The sequence below is a fragment of the Carcharodon carcharias genome, chromosome 12 (genome assembly GCF_017639515.1).
Source record: "Carcharodon carcharias isolate sCarCar2 chromosome 12, sCarCar2.pri, whole genome shotgun sequence".
Taxonomy (NCBI): Eukaryota; Metazoa; Chordata; class Chondrichthyes; order Lamniformes; family Lamnidae; genus Carcharodon; species Carcharodon carcharias.
This window is the reverse complement of record NC_054478.1, coordinates 75,095,890-75,116,665: the sequence shown is the minus strand read 5'-3', so window position 1 is coordinate 75,116,665 and position 20,776 is coordinate 75,095,890. Positions and strand designations below refer to the sequence as shown.

General features: G+C 42.7%; 1 protein-coding gene across 1 annotated transcript in view; it reads right to left on the bottom strand.

The window, feature by feature from the left end:
• Positions 1 to 20,776, bottom strand: part of kalrna (kalirin RhoGEF kinase a) — a 1,007,899-nt gene that overhangs the window by 612,711 nt on the left and 374,412 nt on the right. The window contains exons 2-3 of the mRNA XM_041200492.1: positions 6,184 to 6,258; positions 3,397 to 3,511 (exon numbers count right to left, since the gene is read on the bottom strand). Of these exons, the coding sequence (XP_041056426.1) occupies positions 3,397 to 3,511; positions 6,184 to 6,258 (190 nt within the window). The remainder of the gene's footprint in view (positions 1 to 3,396; positions 3,512 to 6,183; positions 6,259 to 20,776) is intronic.

Sequence of the window (20,776 nt, the reverse complement as noted above, 5' to 3'; positions counted from 1 at the left end):
AAAAGTCGCTGTCTAAGACATTTCTACCATAGTGCACCAAGGGGCTGGGAAAGGTATATAGACCCCTTGGGCTATACGAGTCACAATAAATGTATGTTGTGAATACTAAATGTATCATAATTGTATTGAAGCATTACAGAGTGCAACATGATGTATGTCAATAATTCCAATACCATTGCACTGTCTGACTGTCTGAAATGACCATATTCAAATGACTGTAATATTCATTGATTGTATTGAAGCACCTCATGCTCCATGTGTAAAAGTTGAATATGATTACACTTTTTGTGATGGCCATTTAGAAATGTTTTGTCACGTTCTTTCAGACATTTTATGAATAAAGTATAGAAACATAGAAAATAGGACCAGGAATAGGTCATTCAGCCCTTCAAGCCTTCTCCGCCATTCATCTTGATCATGGTTGATCATCCAACTCAATAGCCGGTTCCTGCTTTCCCCCCATATCCTTTGATCCCTTTCATTCCAAGAACGATATCTAACTCCTTCTTGAAAACATACAATGTTTTGGTCTCAACTACTTTCTGTGGTAATGAATTCCACAGGCTCACCACTCTCTGGGTGAAGAAATCTCTCCTCATTTTAGTCCTAAATGGTCTACCCCAAATCCTCAGACTGTGACCCCTCGTTCTGGACTCCCCTACCATTGAAAACACCCTTCCTGCATCTACACTGTCTAGTCCTGTTAGAATTTTATAGGTTTCTATGAGATTCCCCCCTCATGCTTCTGAACTCCAGCGAATATAATTCTAACTGACTCAATCTCTCCTCATAGGTCAGTCCCGCCATCCCTGGACTCAGTCTAGTAAATCTTCGCTGCACTCCCTCTATAGCAAGAACATCCTTCCTCAGATAAGGAGACCAAAACTGCACACAATATTCCAGGTGTGGTCTCACCAAGGCCCTGTATAATTGCAGCAAGACATCCCTGCTCCTGTACTCAAATCCTCTCACTATGAAGGCCAACATACCATTTGCTTTCTTTACCGCCTGCTGCACCTGCATGCTTACCTTCAGCAACTGGTGTATGAGGACACCCAGGTCTCGTTGCACATTCCCCTCTTTCAATTTATGGCCATTCAGATAATAATCTGCCTTCCTGTTTTTGCTACCAAAGTGGATAATCTCACACCCACATTATACTGCATCTGCCATGCATTTGCCCACTCACTCAGCTTGTCCAAATCACACTGAAGCATCTCTGCATCCTCCTCACAGCTCAACCTCCCACCCAGCTTTGTGTCATCTGCAAATTTTATTTTTCCAAAAAAAAACAAGTTCAATAAAGTCCTTGGGAGCCAAGGTAAATTGTGGCAAGAACGAGGCCATGTTCTTTGGGAACTGGTCCTTTGTCCCCTTCACCGTCAGGTCAGACGGCCTGAAGGTGCTGGGGATATGGTTCGGAGGAACCGGAGCATGCTTTAGATACCTGAAGGAGCGAGTGGCTATGGTGGAAAGAAAACTGGGCATATGGGCACGACGCTCCCTCTCCATTGCAGGTAAGAACCTGGTCATTAGGTGTGAGGTACTCACAGTGTTGTTGTACGTGGCGCAGCTCTGGCCCAATCCTCACTCCTGTGCGTTGGTGGTCACCCAAGCCATCTTTCGCTTTATCTAGAGGTCTAAAATGGATCACGTTTGCAGGGACACAATGTACAAGCCTCTAGATAAAGGGGGAAAAAACATGCCCAAAATCACCTTCATCCTGATGGCCATCTTTGTGTGCGGCTGCATCAAGCCGTGCATAGACCCTTGGTACGCAAGCACCAAATGTCACTACGTGCTGAGATTCTACCTGTCCCTGGTGTTGTGAAGGATGCTGCCGTGGAACGCTCCCAGTAGTTGGACCATGCCGTACCACCTGTCCCTTGTGGAAAAATTTATGCAGAGAAACACCTTTGACCACAAGTCCATCAAGCAGTGGTTGGCATGTAATGTCTTAGAGGCCCTATGGGAAAAGGAGATGGTGGATCCTGTTGGATGGTTCCCCGAGCAAACTGTCAAAGTCATCTGGCAGAATGCCTCATCGGCAGAACTTTCCAACAAGCGCCAAGATGTAGCTTGGATGGTGGTGAGAAAAGCCATCCCCATCAGATCCTTCCTACACGCCAGGAGTCTCACTCCCTCCGCACATTGCCCTCGAGGTGGCTGTGGTGGGGAACAGACCATTGTTCACCTTGTGGAATGTGCCTTTGCAAAGAAGGTCTTGAGAGAGATGCAGTGGTTTCTGTCGAGGTTCATCCCGAACAGTGCTTTGACACAGGACTCTGTGCTCTACAGGCTGTTCACAGGGACACACACCGAGACAAACATCAACTGTAGCTGGAGGATCATCAACTTGGTGAAAGATGCTCTTTGGTCTGCCCGAAGCTTGTTGGTCTTCCAGTGCAAAGAGTTGACCCTGATCGAGTGTTGGAGACTAGCACATTCCAAGGTCCAGGACTACATGCTGAGGGATGCACTAAAACTTTGGGTAGCCGCCGCAATGGCACAATGGGGAAAGGTCGCAAATGGGAAAGGTCACTTTCTAAGACCTTCCTGCCATAGAGAGGCTGGGAATCGTATAGACCCCTCGGGCTCTACAAATCACAATGAATGTACATAGTGAATACTAAATGTATTATAATTGTATTGAAGCATCTCAGAGTGCAACATGATGTATGTCGATAACTCCAAAACTATTGTACTGTCTGAACGTCTGTAATGACCATATTGAAATGACTGTTTTTGATTATATTGATGCACCTCGTGATCCATGTATAAAATGTTGAATCTGATTGCACTTTTTATGCTGGTCATTTAGAACTGTTTTGTAATGTTCTTTCAGATGTTTTATGAATAAAGTATATTTTTTCAAAAAACAACAAGTTCAATAAAGTAATCAAACCACTACCACCACACCTTTCCACTATTCCTACTTGCATAATTTTTATGAATCTTCATTCCTCAAAGTGTTTATTTTCCTGATCCACACAGATAAAATGGAATGAACTTTGATGTGTACACAAAATTTAAAAATATTGGCAAATGAAAATTAATGGAGGGTAAAGGCAACGGCCACTCTGCCCCTTGCGTTTATGACTATAAACCATATCCAAAACAGCAATGCACAGGAGAAAGAACTGTCACCTGCTGCCATAATTACGTGTGAGTAATTTGTTCAAAGATTAGTTCCTGCACATAAACACTTTAAAAATGCTCTATAAAACCTTACAGGTTGTGCTGCTGGTTCTGTATTTGCAAAATATGTATTGAATTCCAAATGTATTTGAATAATATTTTACACAGAAAATACAGGATGATTATTGCATTTCTAAGAACTACTTCCACCATTAGGTTTGTCATTAAAATGTTTCAAACACAACGTGGGTACTCTACCTGGGTACACTTGCTAAATATGTGACAAGCTGCCGGAGATCCTCTTGTTTTATTCTATCGTGATTACTCCGTGCTGGGAAAGTTAGAATTGGGCCACCTCTCTTATCACGTCCTCCTGCAATGAAATTATATTTTTCAATATGTAAGCCCTAAGTAACTCTATATAGTTTTACAGTTGAAGAAGAATTTATTTTAATTTTTTCCACATTTATTTTTTGTGTACTGGACTTCAGAAACAATGGTATCTCCCTTAGACCTCCATCTATTTCTTTGCTCTGCAAAGATGTCAGGCTGAACAGATGCCACAAGTGAACTCCGGCTCTTGCCAATTGAAACCTATGCCTCCCTTTGCAGACCCAGATAGGAATAATTCATCCTGCATCCTCAGCAATGCTATTCCTTTTTCGGATCCACATTCTCTCAGGGTCAAAAAGCTGGATCCTCCCTTGCTAAATTATAGATAGAAATACCTCGGCTGTAGAGTGTTTAAAGTTACAGGCTTAATGCATGGGAGACACGGCAACCTCGGCATTGCAATAAGGGATATTGTTACTGACACAAAATGGCTGCCTTACACCATTAGCAATTCAAGTAGCTGGGGTTTCCTTCCCCTCCTTAGAATTGACTTATCTCTAGAAGGATTTAATGCTAGGACTCCACGATGAATATGTAGTTAGGAGCACTGAGGACAATTAGGTTGATTCTCAGTAGAAACAGACCCTGATACCCTGGTACCCTTGGAACTGAGACCATGTCGGGTTTGTATTTTCCCAGATTTTGGGTGTCCAACCTGTACAGTGCCTGACCAGTGCATCATTTCAAAAATGTTCGGTACTCAAATTGACTCATTGTTTTCTTTATGGACAATCATGGGTGAAGATTACCTCAAGATGACCTAAACCGCATGTCATGCTTTTTAGCATAGCTGCTCCTGTTCAAGTCTGAGCAAGCATTATTCAAGCAGACAAAAACCAGTGTGCAGTGGCTCAAACTTTAAGTTCTCTATTACAAATATGTCCAGTTTTGGGCATTCCTGGTTTTTGTTCAGCTGAATTTTGGGTATTGGACCTGTACACTGATGGGTGAAAGTGCAGTTTAAGTTCCATGTTGATGATAAATCATAAGCCTACTTTATCATCTTTTATATAGAAAAACAAAGCATTAATAGCTAAATTATCAACATTTTTTGAATGAGGTACTTGAAATATTATTTTTCCAATTTTCTTTGCTTCTTTCCTGAAAGCGTTGACTCTTTAAGAGGTACATTTAGATGTGCCAAACACCTGACACTGCAAATTGTCAGTGAGCATTGGCAAGTTACATACTAACATACAAATTAGGAACAGGAGTAGGCCACTCGGCCCCTCAAGCCTGCTCCACTATTCAATAAGATTATGGCTGATCTGTATATATTCTCAACCCCACATTCCTGCCTACACCCAATAACCTTTCACCCCTTTGTTAATCAAGAAACTATCTAGCTCTGTCTTAAAAATATTCAAAGACTCTGCTTCCATCACCCTTTGAGGAAGAGAGTTCCAAAGACTCACAACCCTCTGAGAGAAAAAATGTTTCCTCATCCCTGTCTTAAATGTACGCCCCTTATTCCTAAAGTGGCCACTATTTCTAGATTCTCCCACAAGGGGAAACATCCTCTCCACATCCACCATGTCAAGACCCCTCAGAATCTTAAAGATTTCAAATAAGTTACCGCTTACTCTTCTAAGTTCCAGTGGATACAAGCCTGACCTGTCCAGCCTTTCCTAAAATGACAACCTGCCCTTTCTTGGTATTAGTCTAGTAAACATTCTCTGAACTACTTCTAACACATTTACATCTTTCCTTAAATAAGGAGACCTGTATTGTACACAATACTCCTGACGTGGTCTCACCAATGCCCCATACAACTGAAGCATTGCCTCCCTACTTCTGTAATCAATTCCCGTCACAATAAATGATAACATTCTATTAGCTTTCCTAAGTATCTGCTGTGACTACATACCAGCCTTTTGTGATTCATACACCAGGACACCCAGATCCCTCTGAACTTCAGAGCTCTGCAATCTCTCACCATTTAGATAATAAGCTTCTTTTTTATTCTTCCTGCTAAAATGAACAATTTCACATTTGCCCACATAATACTCCATTTGCCAGATCTTTGTCCCCTCACTTAACCTTCTTATGTCACTTTGTAGCCTCCTTATGTCCTCTTCATAATTTACTTTCCTACCTATCTTAGTTTCATCAGCAAATTTAGCAACCATTACTTCGGTCCCTTCATCTAAGTCATTTAATTATTTGTAAAAAGTTGAGGCCCCAGTACTGATCCCTGTGGAAGACCACTCGTCACATCCTGCCAACCAGAAAAAAGACCCATTTATGCCAACTCTCTGCTTTCTGTTAGCTAGCCAATCTTCTATGCATACCAATATGTTATCCCCTACACCATAAACTTTTATTTTCCACAATAACCTTTCATGTGGCACTTTATCAAGTTATTCAATTAGAAGGAGCATTATAACCATAAGGCCACTCCTGACCTCACCTGATGCTTACATGCTTAACTGGACTTGCTAGATAGCAATCCAGAGTGAGCATCCTGTACGACCTTTCTTCCTCCACAGACATGGATGCCATTTTTACCACTGACCGCCACATAGCTGAAATCAACTAAATCAAACCCGAGACATTCCTGCTCTGTATAATTTAGTCACTGTGTAGAAGAGCTAAATCATCAGCTGAGCCTGACCTTAACTTCTCTAATGGTTCATATTGCAATTTACCCACCTGATACAAAGGCAACTTTTTCCTTCATTATGGGCATCACATCAGATACTTTTAATCCATCATTTCTGAAAGGTCCTGCAAAATAAACATTTGTATTTATCTATTTTGACAATCTTCAAAGTGTAGTCACAGTGAAGAAGATTACTGTTATAGGTAAAATATATCAATAGGAGGAGCTAAACCCCTTGTGCAGCGCACAGACTTCCTGTTTAATGGACTACCTTGAGTGCAGAGTAATCAATATTTGAATGGTCCTCCACAGTACCCAGGAGACGATATTTCATACAGCTGAATACGAAGACATAATAGCATCAGGAAGGTGATCCTTCAGAACTCCTTTGCTAGACAATATTGATTGCAGAATATATTTTTTCCAAGAAAGCTCAGGAGCCATTTTTGTGTTTTTAATGGTTGCAATAAAGCCCACCAATGAAAAGGCTGATTTGGCTCTAAACCAAACCTCTGAAAATAAATTGTATTTAAAAATCTATAAGCAGCTGGTGAACACTGTCCACAAGCATCTCCTTTAGCAGACATTGTCCATTTCACTTCCATTTGGATGACATGTTGGTCTCTTGGGCTTTGCAGAGAAGCTCTTAACCAAAGATTGCTCTGTGTCAGAGGAAATCTATTAAAAGTAAAGCCTAGTAGCTACATAAGAAGCCCTTAACTTACCAGCAATAGTTATCTCCTTTAAACTAAACAGAGAAAGTGAACTAGGAGCATTCAAACTTCAACAAAGAAAGAAAATTGACACCTTGGGAATGCTCATGAATTTCTGCCCCCAAAATTGAAAAGTAAATTAAAATGAATGACTAACATTTATATGGGCAGAATGGGGGGAAAGTTAAGGAGTGGGCACATGTGGGCATGCCTCGGGCGTGCCGCCATTTTATGTAGGTGGGCCAAATAAGGCCCGCCTAGCGTGATGTCCGCCAGGAAACGCTATGTGCTCCCTGTGCAGGCGGAGGGGGGATTCCCTCAGCTGAGAGTGTGCTCTTTCACGCATTTGCGCAAAAGAGCGCACTCATCTCCCTGAGGCTAAATGCTGCCTCAGGGAGATCGGCTCTAAATTCAAAAATGGTAAATGTAGAGAAATAAAATTTCCCTGACATGTTCCCTCAGGTGACACTGTCACATGAGTCGGGACATGTCCATCACTTTTAATTAAACTTCTGTTAAATTTTTTAAAACCCATATGAAACCTCATCCCGCCTGTGGATGAGGTTTCATGATTTTTCTGAAGCCCACCAACTTAAGGTTGGACAGGCAGGTCCATGAAGTAACTCTTTCAAGTACAAACCCATTTCCATCTGTTTCAGATGAAGTTACATTGTTTCATAGTTTGCCATTGTGAGATTTGAACTCTTGATCTTGGGGTTACAAACCCAGTAACTCTTTCGAGTACAAACCTGTTTCCATCTGTTTCAGATGAAGTTACATTGTTTCATAGTTTGCCATTGTGAGATTTGAACTCTTGATCTTGGGGTTACAAACCCAGTACCATAACCACTTGGCTATTTAGGCCAAGCCAGGTCCAAAAAGTAACTCTTTCAAGTACAAGCACGTTTCCATCTGTTTCAGATGAAGATACATTGTTTCATAGTTTGCCATTGTGAGATTTGAACTCTTGATCTTGGGGTTACAAGCCCAGTACCATAACCACTTGGCTATTTAGGCCAAGCTTCAGGTCCCTGAAGTAACTCTTTTGAGTACAAACATGTTTCCATCTGTCATTTCAGATGAAGTTACATTGTTTCATAGTTTGCCATTGTGAGATTTGAACTCTTGATCTTGGGGTTACAAACCCAGTACCATAACCACTTGGCTACTTAGGCCAAGCCCAAGATGTAACTCTTTCAAGTACAAACCCGTTTCCATCTGTTTCAGATGAAGTTACATTATTTCATAGTTTGCCATTGTGAGATTTGAACTCTCAATCTTGGGGTTACAAACCCAGTACTATAACCACTTGGCTATTTAGGCCAAGCTTCAGGTCCCTGAAGTAGTTGAATGAGTTTTTTAATGGCCTCAATTGGCCATTGATAGGTCGATGGGCGCACAGCTGGAGTTCCACCCAACGTCATCCCACGTCATTTTACGCGTCGGCAAGCGCCCCCCCCCCCCCCCCCCCCCCCCCAAACTTGCCGACCGGGAAATCCTGGCCCAGGAGGATCTGTGCCACTGGATCTTGAATACCCATTTTAATCTCAAACAAATAGTTGTTAACACCTCATTCCAAAAACAGAAAAAAAACGAGTACCATATTCAAATTACAGATATTTGCTGAAGAAAAGAATGTTTAAGGACAGTTTTTGTTTTTGTTTTTACTTAGTACCAAATGCACTCAATGACTTCATGTAACCCATAATTGTATTATTACACCTTCCACCATAAGCAAACAATTACTTCTTGCAAGTTACTTGACCATTGCACCATACCAGCACATTATTACTTTCAGAACTGAATCTGCTAACAATTTACATATTTCTGCCTCTGATTATAAGAAAACTGCTTTCAGTGGAGTCTCCTCTATACAAACACCAGAATTCAATATAAATATACTGGCAATTATAGGCAGGATGTGGGCATAAGTCAATGGCTTGTGGAGGGTGATGTCTCATCTTCAGTTCAAATTCATTAACTGCATGCAAATTTGGCTTTCAAGTCCAAAATTGCTGAATGAAGCATATTTTAATCAATTATATCAATTATTATTTATGTAAAATTAACTTTATAGTTCAACTCAACTCCAAGGCAACTTTTTAATTCATCAACTCCATCAAGAAAATGATTTTGATTCCCTTACAAATTTGTAATATATATCGTGGGGATGAGAGTAAATGTTGCCAAGAACCATATGAATGAGGTTTGGATGGTTTGTGCAGTCATCCAAATTCCCAGAATATGTTATGCTTTGAAAATACTCATATTTTTATAGGGCAGGATTTTCAGTTCAGCGTGCGGGCACAATGATGTCGGGCGAGCACCTGCCGACAATTAAGAGGCCTATTAAGGCCCTTAAATTGGTAATTATGTTGAATTTTTCACTGCCCATGCAACCTTATGGTTGGTAAGTAGGCAGGCAAATAGGCCTGGCGGCTTTTGCATTTTTTTGCGAAACCTCATCCAGGGACAGGATGAATAGCAAAGCAATTAAAAAAATTTAAACTCATTTTCAACATATCCCTGTTCATGTGACAGAGTCACATGTGGGGACATGTTTTCCTTATTTTTCAAATCTTTATATTTCATTTTTAAATCCCTCAGCTCCCTGAGGCAGCTCTGTGCCTTCAGGGAGCTTTCAGTGAGTGCACCCCCGTGCATGTGCAAACTTCAGCGCTCGCACTCCTCCTGCCCCCACACTGGCAGCGCTGATGCTCTCAGCGCGCATTTCACGCTGGCTGGTTGTTAATTGGCCAGCCAGCGTGAAATCGCAATCGGGTTTTGTTCGCAGGTGGCGGACCATTTCGCGGCCTCTCCCAGACCCGCCTGCTGCATGTGCCCGACAAGGGGAAAATCCTCCCCATAGAGTTTATAAAATTCATCTTATCACCAACTGAAGGTTTGATATTAGTGTTTCTTTCATTAGCAACATAAACAATTACTATTATTGCTGCTTAGTTTCTCATATCACAACAGGAACAAGAGTGTTAACATTTACATCATGATTATAATAGGATAAAAGCAAAATACTGCAGATACTGGAAATCTGAAATAATAGGGTCAGCTGAGAAATGTAAATCTGGTCTACAGATCCTGTACACATTTTGGGCAAATTGTGAATGCTGGCTTAAGTGCTTTGCAATGCTCCCCTTACCTGTAAAATATAGTATAATATCATAGTCACTAAGGGCTTTGATATAAGAATCATTAACTCACAAATGGTATTCACATTTCTGAAAGTGTTTATTCCAATCATATTATGCTGCTTTAAGTGCCAATGGAGAATGTATCCAAATTAAGGTTGCCCACCCTGGTTGGATGTACTCTTGGAGGTTTAATCACCTGATGTTTTCTCTTTTGAACAAAACAACATTCTAGAAGCAAAGGAACTGGGCCTGGGTCTCCTCCATAACTGAGTGACATGCAGCTAATCATATATTTATGTGGCTTAGTCACCTTAGTGAGTGCGTACATTTTTAAAAAAAAACTCCTGACTATATTTGTAGGTACAACCCATCTAGTCCAGTTGTAGAGCCATAAAAAAGCCCTTTATCAATGGGATCCTGTGGAATTTGATATATTAGGGGTAGGATCTTCTGGTCGGTGAGCAGGGGTGGGGCCTGCTCGCTGATGCATAAAATGATGCAAGATGATGTCGGGTGGCGCTCCCGATGTCACCCCACGTCATTTCGATTTTCAGGTCGGTGGGGGGCACAGCCGAGTCAGCTGTGCACCCTCTGACCTGTCCACGTCCTATTGAGGCCATTGAAAAACTAATTAAGATAGTTAATGGACCTGCCTGTCCAACCTTAAGGTTGGTGGGCAGGCCGGGAGCCCTGGCGGGCTTTGGAAAAAACATGAAACCTCATCCATGGGTGGGATGAGGTTTCATGAGGGTATTTAAATTTTTTAAAAAGTTTCAATAAAACTTATGGACATGTCACATGAGATGACATGACAGGGAAAATTTTTAAACATGTTTATTAAAAGTTTTAAATTGGAGCTGATCTCCCTGAGGCAGCACTTAGCTTCAGGGAGATCTGTGCACTTTTTCACACACATGCGCGAAAGAGCACACTCCTGGCTGAGGGAACCCCCTCCCGCCCACACAGGGAGCGCATAGTGCTTCCTGGCAGATGTCACGCTCAGCGGGCCTTAATTGGCCTGCCCACGTGAAATGGTGGCACGCCCCCAATTGGGGTCACCGATCAGAGGCGCGTCTGCCTGTGCCCGCTCCTGCACTTACCCCCCAACAGGGGGAAAAAATTTCCCTAGGTTTTTTTTGCTGCCTCCAATTTTTCTCGAATCTCGTTTAAACTTTCAGCAGGACTAATTTTCTTCATAGTTTCAAGAGTACAAATTCCCTACTTGCTTTGCTTCTTGTAAATCTGAATTTTAGAAACCAAGGAATAGGTGTAGGCTATTCAGTCTCTCATGCTTGTCCACCATTCAACTAGATCATGGCTGATATGGGTCTCAACTCTATTTACTGGCCTTGGTTCCATAGTAGCCTTACCTAACAAATGATCTATCAACCAGGGTTGTAACATCTTCAAACTAGCCACGATTGATCTTCGGCGGGGAGTGGGGGGGTAGAAAATTCATTATTTCCACAACTCTTTCTGTGAAGAAATGCTTCCTGTCATTGCCCTTGAATGGCCTAGTTCTTGCCTCAAAACACCAGGGTAGCTAGACCTGCAGCTAGAGAAATGTTAATCTGCCAGAGTTCTGTGAATCAGCCATTTTGAGGCTAAGTTTTTTACTGAACTGGAAAAATTCATATTCATTGTGATGCGTGTATTCTACAATTGCGCAGACTCCCAATGCCATATCAACTCTTCTCCATCAATCTTTTCACTGTATCCTTCTGAACACCCACAACAACCCCCAAAGAAGACACTTGAGAGCAGCAGTGCTTTTGAAGAGGCACCATCATGGGGAGGATTTTCCCCTTGTTGGGCGGGTGTGCAACAGTCTGCCACCCACAATCAGGCCCCGACTGCAATTTCAAGCTGGCTGGCGAATTAACAGCTAGCCGGCGTGAAACTTGCGCTGATAACCTCAGGGCTACCTGGGTGAGGGCGGGAGAAGTGCAAGCATTGAAGTGTGCGCATGCTCACACTCAGTGAAAGCTCCCTGAAGGCAAAGAGCCACCTCAGGGAGCTGAAGATTTTTAACATGAGAAATAAAGATTTTAAAAATAGGAAAATATGTCCCCACATGTGATTCTGTCACATGAACAGGGACATGTGAAATATGAGTTTTAAAAATTTATTGGCTTTTTTTTTAGTCAAAAAAATGCAAAGGCTGCCTGGCCTATTCGCTCGCCCACCAACTGTAAGGTTGGTCAGGCAGCAAAAAAATAAATTTAATGAATTAATTATGGTGCTTAATAGTCCTCTTAATCGTTGGCGGGCGCGCTGCTGACTCTCACGCACGCCCACCGACCAAAATGTTGCAGGAGTGCTATTTCACACTCGTGCCTGTCGGGCGCGTGCCCGCACGCCGAGCTGAAAATCCTGCCCCAGTTGTTCTATCACTCCCAAACACCAGCATAGTTTGGTACCATGGCTGGTTCAGAGACTGAGGTGGAGGGATGTGGTGATGCACCTGGTACAAGTATGCATGGACAGCCCGGGAAACTGCTCATCAGAGGGTAAGGTTTACTGGTATCTCTGCTGAGAGATGCAGCTTTCAGGGGCTCTTGAACTCTACCTAGCCACTTCCCACAATTATTAATTATGGGGAAGAAACTCCCATCCAAGAACATCTCAAGGCTGAATTCCTGTTAAGGCTAAACTCCAGCCACCTGATCTTTCACGCTCTGTTGGACTCAAAAATTAATATCTTCCTACTGAGTTCAAATTTATGTTGAATTAATTTATATAAAAACCCAACTGCTAAAAGAAAAACTGCCAGAAAACAGCTAATTACATCAGCTATTTAACTGCTAATCAAGCTATTTAGTTAACCAACTAATTATGTATTAGCAGCTCATAGTTAAGGTAAGAAAAAGTTGAAACAGATCCTACTAGGCACATCCTTACAGTCAACTATAAGGAGCATTTCCTTATATATATACTTTCATGGGATGTCAGTACCACTGGCAAGGACAGTGTTTTTGCCTTTAACTGCCCTCGAGAAGGTGGTGAGGAGCTGCCTTTTTGAACCACTGCAGTCCATGTGGTGCAGGTACACCCACAGTGCTGTAGGAAGGAAATTCCAGGATTATGCCACAGAGACAATGAAGGAACGATGATATAATTCCAAGTCATAATGGTGTGTGGCTTGGAGGGAAACTTGTAGGTGGTGGTGTTCCCATGCATCTGCTGCCCTTGTCCTGTCTAGGTGGGTTCAGTAGGGTTTAATTATAGTCATTTACGGCACAGAAGGAGGCCATTTAGCCCATCGAGCGCCTGCTCCCCATGGAGCAATCCAGTCAGTTCCACTCTCTCTCCTTCAGTTGGTCCCGATAGCCCTGGAAGGTTATTTCCTTCAAGTGCCCATCAAATTTCCTTTTTAAATTCTTGATTGTTTCTGCCTCTACTTATGGGTAGTGAGTTCCAGGAGATTATCTCTTGCAAAAGAGGCTTAGTTAGTTGTTGCAGTGCATCTTGTAGATAGTACATATTGCTGCTGTTGTGCGTCAGTGGAGGAGGGAGTGAATGTTTAAGGCGATGGATGGAGTGCCAATCAAGGAGGCTGCTTTGTCCTGGATGATGACAAGCTTCTTGAGTGCTGATGGAGCTAAACTCATCCAGGCAAGTGGAGAGTATTCCATCACCACATTCCCAACTTGTGCCTTGTAGCTGGTGGACAGGCTTTAGGGTGCCGGAGGTGAGTTACTCTCCACAGAATTCCCAGCTTCTGGTCTGCTCTTGTAGCCACAGTATTTAGATAGCTGGTCCAGTTCAGTTTCTGGTCAATGGTAACCCCCAGGATGTTCTTGGTGGGGGATTCAGCAATGGTAAAACCAACGAATATCAAGGGGAGATGGTTGGATTACCTCTTGTTCAGATGGTCATTATCTGGCACTTGGTGCAAATGTTGTTTGTCACTTATCAGCCTGAACCTGAATATTGTCCAGGTCTTGCTGCACATGGACACGTACTGCTTCAGCATCTGAGGCGTCGCAAATGGGACTGAAGGCTGCGCAATCATGAGCAAGCTTCCCCACTTCTGACATTATGATAGATGTAAGGAAATTGATGAAGATGTTTGGGGCTAGGACACTGCCCAGAGGAACTCCTACAGCAATGTCCTGCAGCTGAGATGATTGACCTCCACCAACTAAAATCATCTTCCCTTGTGCTAGTTATGACTCCAATCAGTGGATAGTTTTCCCCCTAATTCCAAATGAATTCAACATTGCTAGGACTGCTTGATGCCACACTTGGTCAAATACTGCCTTGATGTCAAGGGCAGTCACTCTTGAGTTCAGCTCATTTGTCCATGATTGGACCAAGGCTGTAATGAGTTCAGGAGTGGAGTGATCCTGATGGAACACAAACTGAGCATCAGTGAGCCGGTTAATGCTGGTAAGTACCGCTTGATAGCACAGTGAGATACAGTCGGGCAGGAGTTGCTGTGGGAGTCCTCAGCATTTGACTCTTGACCCCATGAAGTGTCATGGCATCATGTCAAACATGGCAAGGAAATGTCCTACTGATTACCATCTGCTGTCCTCTCTCAGGTGATGAATTGGTACTCCTGAAGTACTGAGGGTAGCAAGGGCACAGAATGTACTCTGGGTGGGAGACTTTAATGCCCATCACCAAGAGTGGCTCAGCAGCATCATTACTGACTGAGCTGGCCAAATCCTGAAGGACATGCCTGCTAGACTGTGTCTGTGGCAGGTGGTAAGGGAACCAATAAGAGGGAAAAGTTTACTTGATATCGCCCTCATCCATCTACCTGTTGCAGATGCATCTGTCCATGACAGTATTGGTAGGAGTGGCTTCTCACTGAGGAGGTTGCCAAGGCCTTGTGCCGAGGGCAGCTGAATCGAAGATGGTAGGAGTGGCTGCTGCACAGGCGTTGAAGATAAAATTTGAAGGTAAGGAAGCCATGCCCCCTTTATACAGCACTAGCTGCCATAAAGCAGGTAAGTTTAAAGGTCCAGCCACTTTGAGAAGCCAGGGAGAAGGTAAATGCATAAGGTAAGTGGGTAGGATGGGGATTGTGTGGTCATCGTGGGGGGGGTCGGGGGTAGTTGGAGTGGTCACGTGGAGGGTCGGTTGGGGTAGTCGGGAGGGTTGTGGTGATGTGGGAAATGTAGTTGCAGGTTGCGGGGGTTGCTGGAGGGTCGGGGGGTTGTGCGCGGGGGGTGGGGTAGGTGGTCAATACAGTAGTTACCAAGAAGCCTTAAGTGTTTTAATTCTTCTAACTTTTTCTGGGTAACTATTATTTTAAAACAGTTGGAACCAAGTTTGAGATTTAAGTAATAGTATTGGATGCTTCCCATTGCAGGGCAATTGCCCTACAGAAATTTGAACTTCCCAGGCAATTGCCATGCAATCTTTATGTGGTAACTTCTGGGAGGAGGGAAGTGGTTGGGGGGGGGGTGGTTCTCCAGAGTATCTTTGGGGTACCCTTTAGGTACGACATCCAAGGGAGCAGAGGTTATGCACCAATGTCCTGTTAAGACTTGGGAGGCTGATAAGGGAGACAGGGAGAGAATATATTCTTCCATGTTTAAGGCAGAGCAGTCAGATTGAGAGAAAAAGTGGCAGGAAGAAATAAAAATGAGCTTGTTAACTGAGATAGTGTCGTTTGCTTTATATGTTAGGGGAAGCAATATGGAAAACATTAAAATTCAGCATTTACTCACCTGTTCAGCCACATGTGATTTGGAAAAGAAACCAACTTCTTGATTTCTTCATTTGGTCCTGTTGCATGTTGATGTCATCAGTTTTGCTTCTTGTAGACTGGAGAAGCATATGTGATTGCATACACAGGCATTTAGTGTTATAGCCCTGGGTCATGTTACCATATGAAACTCCTAATTGTAACAGATGTAGGGTTGCTAACCCTCCAAGACTGGCCTGGAGTCTCCAGGAATTGAAGATCAATCTCCAGGACACTGCTGTGTGCAATCCTGGAGAAAAATCATAGGGACATTTAAAAAAAGGGGAGGGGACTCAGCAGCAAGGGCAGGGAGGTGGCTCTCAGTGGGCACCACACTTCCCAATGCCAGGTCAACATGGGACATCGCCACCCCGCACCCCCACAAATCCCAGAAGCCTGCAAGCAACCCCGATAGGGTTTACTTTTCGGGTTCCCCACATGGCGGTTAGCAATGGCAACAGGATGAGGTCCTTAAGTGCCCTTCCACAATGACGGCCTGGCAGCTATGGATTTTTCAATGTTAAATATTTTTTAACTCTCTTCAGAGACACCTCCATCTTGATTCTCCATGGAGATAATTCCCCCGCCCCGCGTTGCGGGGGTTGTGTGGGGGCGGACGCAAATCCAATCGGCGCCCCTGATTGGGTCCACACCGCCATTTTACGTGGGTGGGCTAATTAAGGCCTGCCCAGCGTGTCATGAGCCCGGAAGCGCTGAGCGCTTCCTGTGCGGGCGGTGGGGGGGATTCCCTAAGTCAGGGCTTGTGCTCTTTCGTGCATGCGCACAAAAGAGCACAGAAATTTCCCTGAGGCACCTCTGTGCCTCAGGGAGATTAGTTTAAGTTTTAAAAAGCTGAATAAAGAAAAGAATAAAATTTAAGACATGTCCCCTCATGTCTTAACATGAACTGGGACATGTCAATAAATTTTTTTTAAAAATTTTATTCAATTTATAAACCCTTCATGAAACCTCATCCCGCCTGTCGATGAGGTTCCATGAAAATTGTGAAGGCCGCCTGGGTTCTTTGCCTGCCCGCCAACCTTAAGGTTGGACAGGCAGCTCAGTTTATTCATTTAATTAGTTTTTAAATGGCCTTAATAGACCTTTGACAGTTGGTGGGTGCGCAGCCAAGTCGGCTGCGCACCCGCCAAACTTAAAATCTAAATGACACGCGGTGATGTTGGGATGCATGCCCGACGTCACCCCACGTCATTTTATGGCCCACTCGCCAAGCCAAAAATTCTGGCCCATGTTTTTGAAACCATGGAAGCACAGCATGTGCTAGTAAGCATTTGTTTGGCCACATATTCATCACAAACAAGTCAGGACACAAGCACCAATATACATCTGCCTTTGCTTTGCTATTCAAGAGCATGTAAATTTTAATGACACAAGAGAAACAAAATAAAACTCCTCATGTAATGTAAAATAAACCAGAAAATAATGATGGTAATGCATTTTTCATTGCCTACAACAGAGCCATAAAACAGTCTGACACTTCCTCATCATGCACCAAGTATTATTCACTCAGTTCTCTCAAAAGACTAATACCAGACACAAATATGAACTTTGCCAAAAGAAAGGCTGAATACATTCAGAGATTCTTCAATTCCTCTGTGATCAATAAGATATTAATCATTTTCTCAAATGTATTGAAGGTAACTAAGTAGAATTACATACTATGACTGTTCGTGACTGCACACTGAATGGTATCAGTAACCTAATAGATGTTGAAGAATTACTATTCAATGTCCAGTTTTCTTACTGAAATAACATTACATCTAAACATAAACTATATTCAGCTTTGAACAAATGTGTTGTGGGTCACAAAAGTCAGCCTGCCTTTTTTATAATTGTGCCATTGTCAGAATGGCTACCTGCTTAGGTTTGTGTAATTTAAAACTCTAGGTCAGCATGGCACTCTCTCGATAAGGTGTGAATATTGAAGATGCAACTAATCTTTTAATAAAACTATTTCCAAATCATAAGTAGTGATGAAATTCAGATGTGTTCCAAATGAACAACCAGCATTACAGGGCTAGGGTAAAAGCTGTTCTATCAAAATCAGGAACCATCAAATAAGTTTCACTCTGCTTGATACAATGCATTATTTTTAGTATTTGAACAAAACATGAACCAAAGTTAAATATATTTTTACCTGCACTAATTACAAACCAGGTGCTTTACTAATGAAAAATACTTTCCAAAACTGATTGACCAAAGCTAAAACTCCTAAATATTTGATAAAGTAATAAATGCACTAGGCAATAAAAAACTACAATTAAAGGAAAACTTGCGTACTGCAAGCATTTACAATTTGATTTCAAGAACAGTCAATGGAGCCAATTAAATCTAACAACTGAAATTAGAGACAACATGAACAACCTTGCCTGCTATGTCTTTCCTTTGGGCGGCCAGCCAATGCACAAAAGAGCCATAGTATAGTTAACACCTTTAAAGCCACAGCCTTGGCTTGCTGCTCTACTCCCCCCCTTTTACTGGGAATCAGATTTAAAATGAACTTCCATTAGAACAATTTAAGATGCGTTCTGTTTCAAATAGCTGTGTCATTCAATGAAGCTGGAAGTACACAGTTTAGCTAACGGGATGTAATATGACCTAACTGAATTACCAGCACTGGGGTAGCTCTAGCAAATTGGTGCAGTGTGGAATAAACAATTTTGCTGTCTGCTCACCATTTACCAGCTTTCAATTGAGCATTTGCAACCACCAATAGGCTACCCAGCTGGTCACATACATAAATAAAAATGCAGCAGTACATAAAATGTCAATTTCTCCTGTAATGCTGACATGATTTTATCACAATTAGATTAGAACTCTCCCTCCCCACACAAAGGACAGAATTTAATCCAAGCAACTGGAGCCCTACCTACCAGCTGGAGTGCCACCAAAAGCCCCATGTCTCCCCATACCCCTTGAAGCCTTTAGAGTCCAGAAATCTATCTATTTCCTTCTTAAATATATTCAGTGATTTGGCCTCCACAGCCTTCTGTGGTAGAGAATTCTGTAGGTTCACCGCACTCTAAGTGAAGAGGTTTCTTCTCATCTCAATCCTAAAGAGTCTACCCCATAACCTGAGACTGTAACCCCTTGTTCTAGACCCCCCAGCCAGAAGAAACATCATCCCTGAGTCCAGTCTGTCCAGCCCTGTCGGAATTTTATATGTTTCAATGAGATCCCCTCTCATTCTTCTGAACCCCAGTGGATACAGGCCTAGTAGGCCCAATCTCTCCTCATACGACAATCCTGCCATCCCAGGAATCAGTCTGGTGAACCTTCACTGCACTCCCTCTATGGCAAGTATATCCTTTTCTTAGGTAAGGTGACAAAAACTGCACACAATAGTCCACGTGTGGTCTCACCAAGGCCTGTACAGCTGCAGTAAGACATCCTTGCTCCTATACTTAAATCCTCTCGCAATGAAGGCCAGCATACCATTTGCCTTCTTAAATGCTTGCTGCACCTGCATGCTTGCTTCAATTAGCTTGTGATTTAAAACATAACAGGCAAGACTTTACAAAGAGACAAAGTGATATCTTTTTATAAACTGATCAGTAATTTTTTCGATATACAGTTTCTAAGTTAAATACCACAATATCTGTGGCAACCGTGCCAAAACCCCAGCACACCTTGCATCCTGATTAAACAATTACATATCCGAGATACAGGCTGGAATTTTACCAGCATGCTGGTTCTACCTCTGGGATCAAATATGGGTCCCATGCCTGCATGGACAAACAGTGGGACCGCAGAGGAAATTTTACCAGTGGCAGACAATTAAGAGGCCACCACTGGAACCATTATCCTATTAAGGATGGCATTCATGTTGAGGTGCCTTTGAGGGGCTGGTAAGAAATGTTTTTAATGCAATCAGAAACGTGAACCTCCCAGTGGTGGTATGGGAGCTATGGCAGCAGCCATTGCCATTGTGGGGCCTCTCTGTGGGAAATGGAGCCTCTGGAAAGGAAGGCATAATCCCAGGAAGCCACAGTAAGGCCCCATAACGTACATGGTGTCTTCCCATGTGACAGGTGACTGTTCTGATGCTGCTAAAAATGATGGAAGAGATGGAAAATGGCCATTAATAGGCCAGTTAATTGGATTAATTGGCTGTCCACCTCCAGTCGGTGAGTAGCCGAGCCGCTGCTGTTCCCACCTTTCCAAATACCCCAAGGTAATGGGAAGATGATTGGCTTCTCTCCTGACATTTTTCGCTGCCATTTAACCAGCCCTCCCACCTTCCAACCTATCTCCAGAAGGCTGGTATAATCCAGCCGAATCACAGAATCACACAGTGCAGAAGAGGCCCTTCGGTCCATTGAGTCTGCACTGACACGTGAGAAACACTGTTTTGATGATCTTCCATCAGAGGTCACTGACCTGATACCTTAACTCTATTTCTCTCTCCACATATACTGCCAGAGCTGATTTGGATTTTCAACATTTTCTGTTTTTTTTATTTCAGATTTCCAGCCTTTGCATCATTTTGCTTTTGTGAAGTAACAACATTTAGATCAATATAAGCTCTAAGATTTCCCTGTGAGATTTAATCTTAATATTTCCATCATAGTTTTTTTGTCAACTGCTTTCTTTTTAGAAGGGTTCCATTTTTGTTAAAAATCCACAGCAAATATGTAAATAAGTTTTATCATTAGCTTCCTTGAAATATTGAACATTACTGTGGTGTTTTTAGGACATTTAATTTAACAGTTACGTTTGTACAATACCCTTCTTTAATTCAGTTCGAATTAAAGGTTCAAATACAGGACGTATTTGGTTAAAATTAAGGAAAATTAGAAAAGCTATTATGTTGCTGGTTATAAACACCAAATAATGGGAATGAAATCAAGGAGCAAACCTGTTGACAAATTACAGGATAGAATTTGATGGCGGGGGGTATTTAATCTGGTGGGAAGGTGGCAGGTGTGAACCCTGCCACCTTGCCGCCTACACCCCAGTAAGTCCAAGGCCAGAAGGCTTGTGGATGGCCTACTGGCCCTGCTGCCAATTGAGGTCCTAAAGTGGAAAATTAGTGTCCATTTAAGGGCCTCATCCTGCT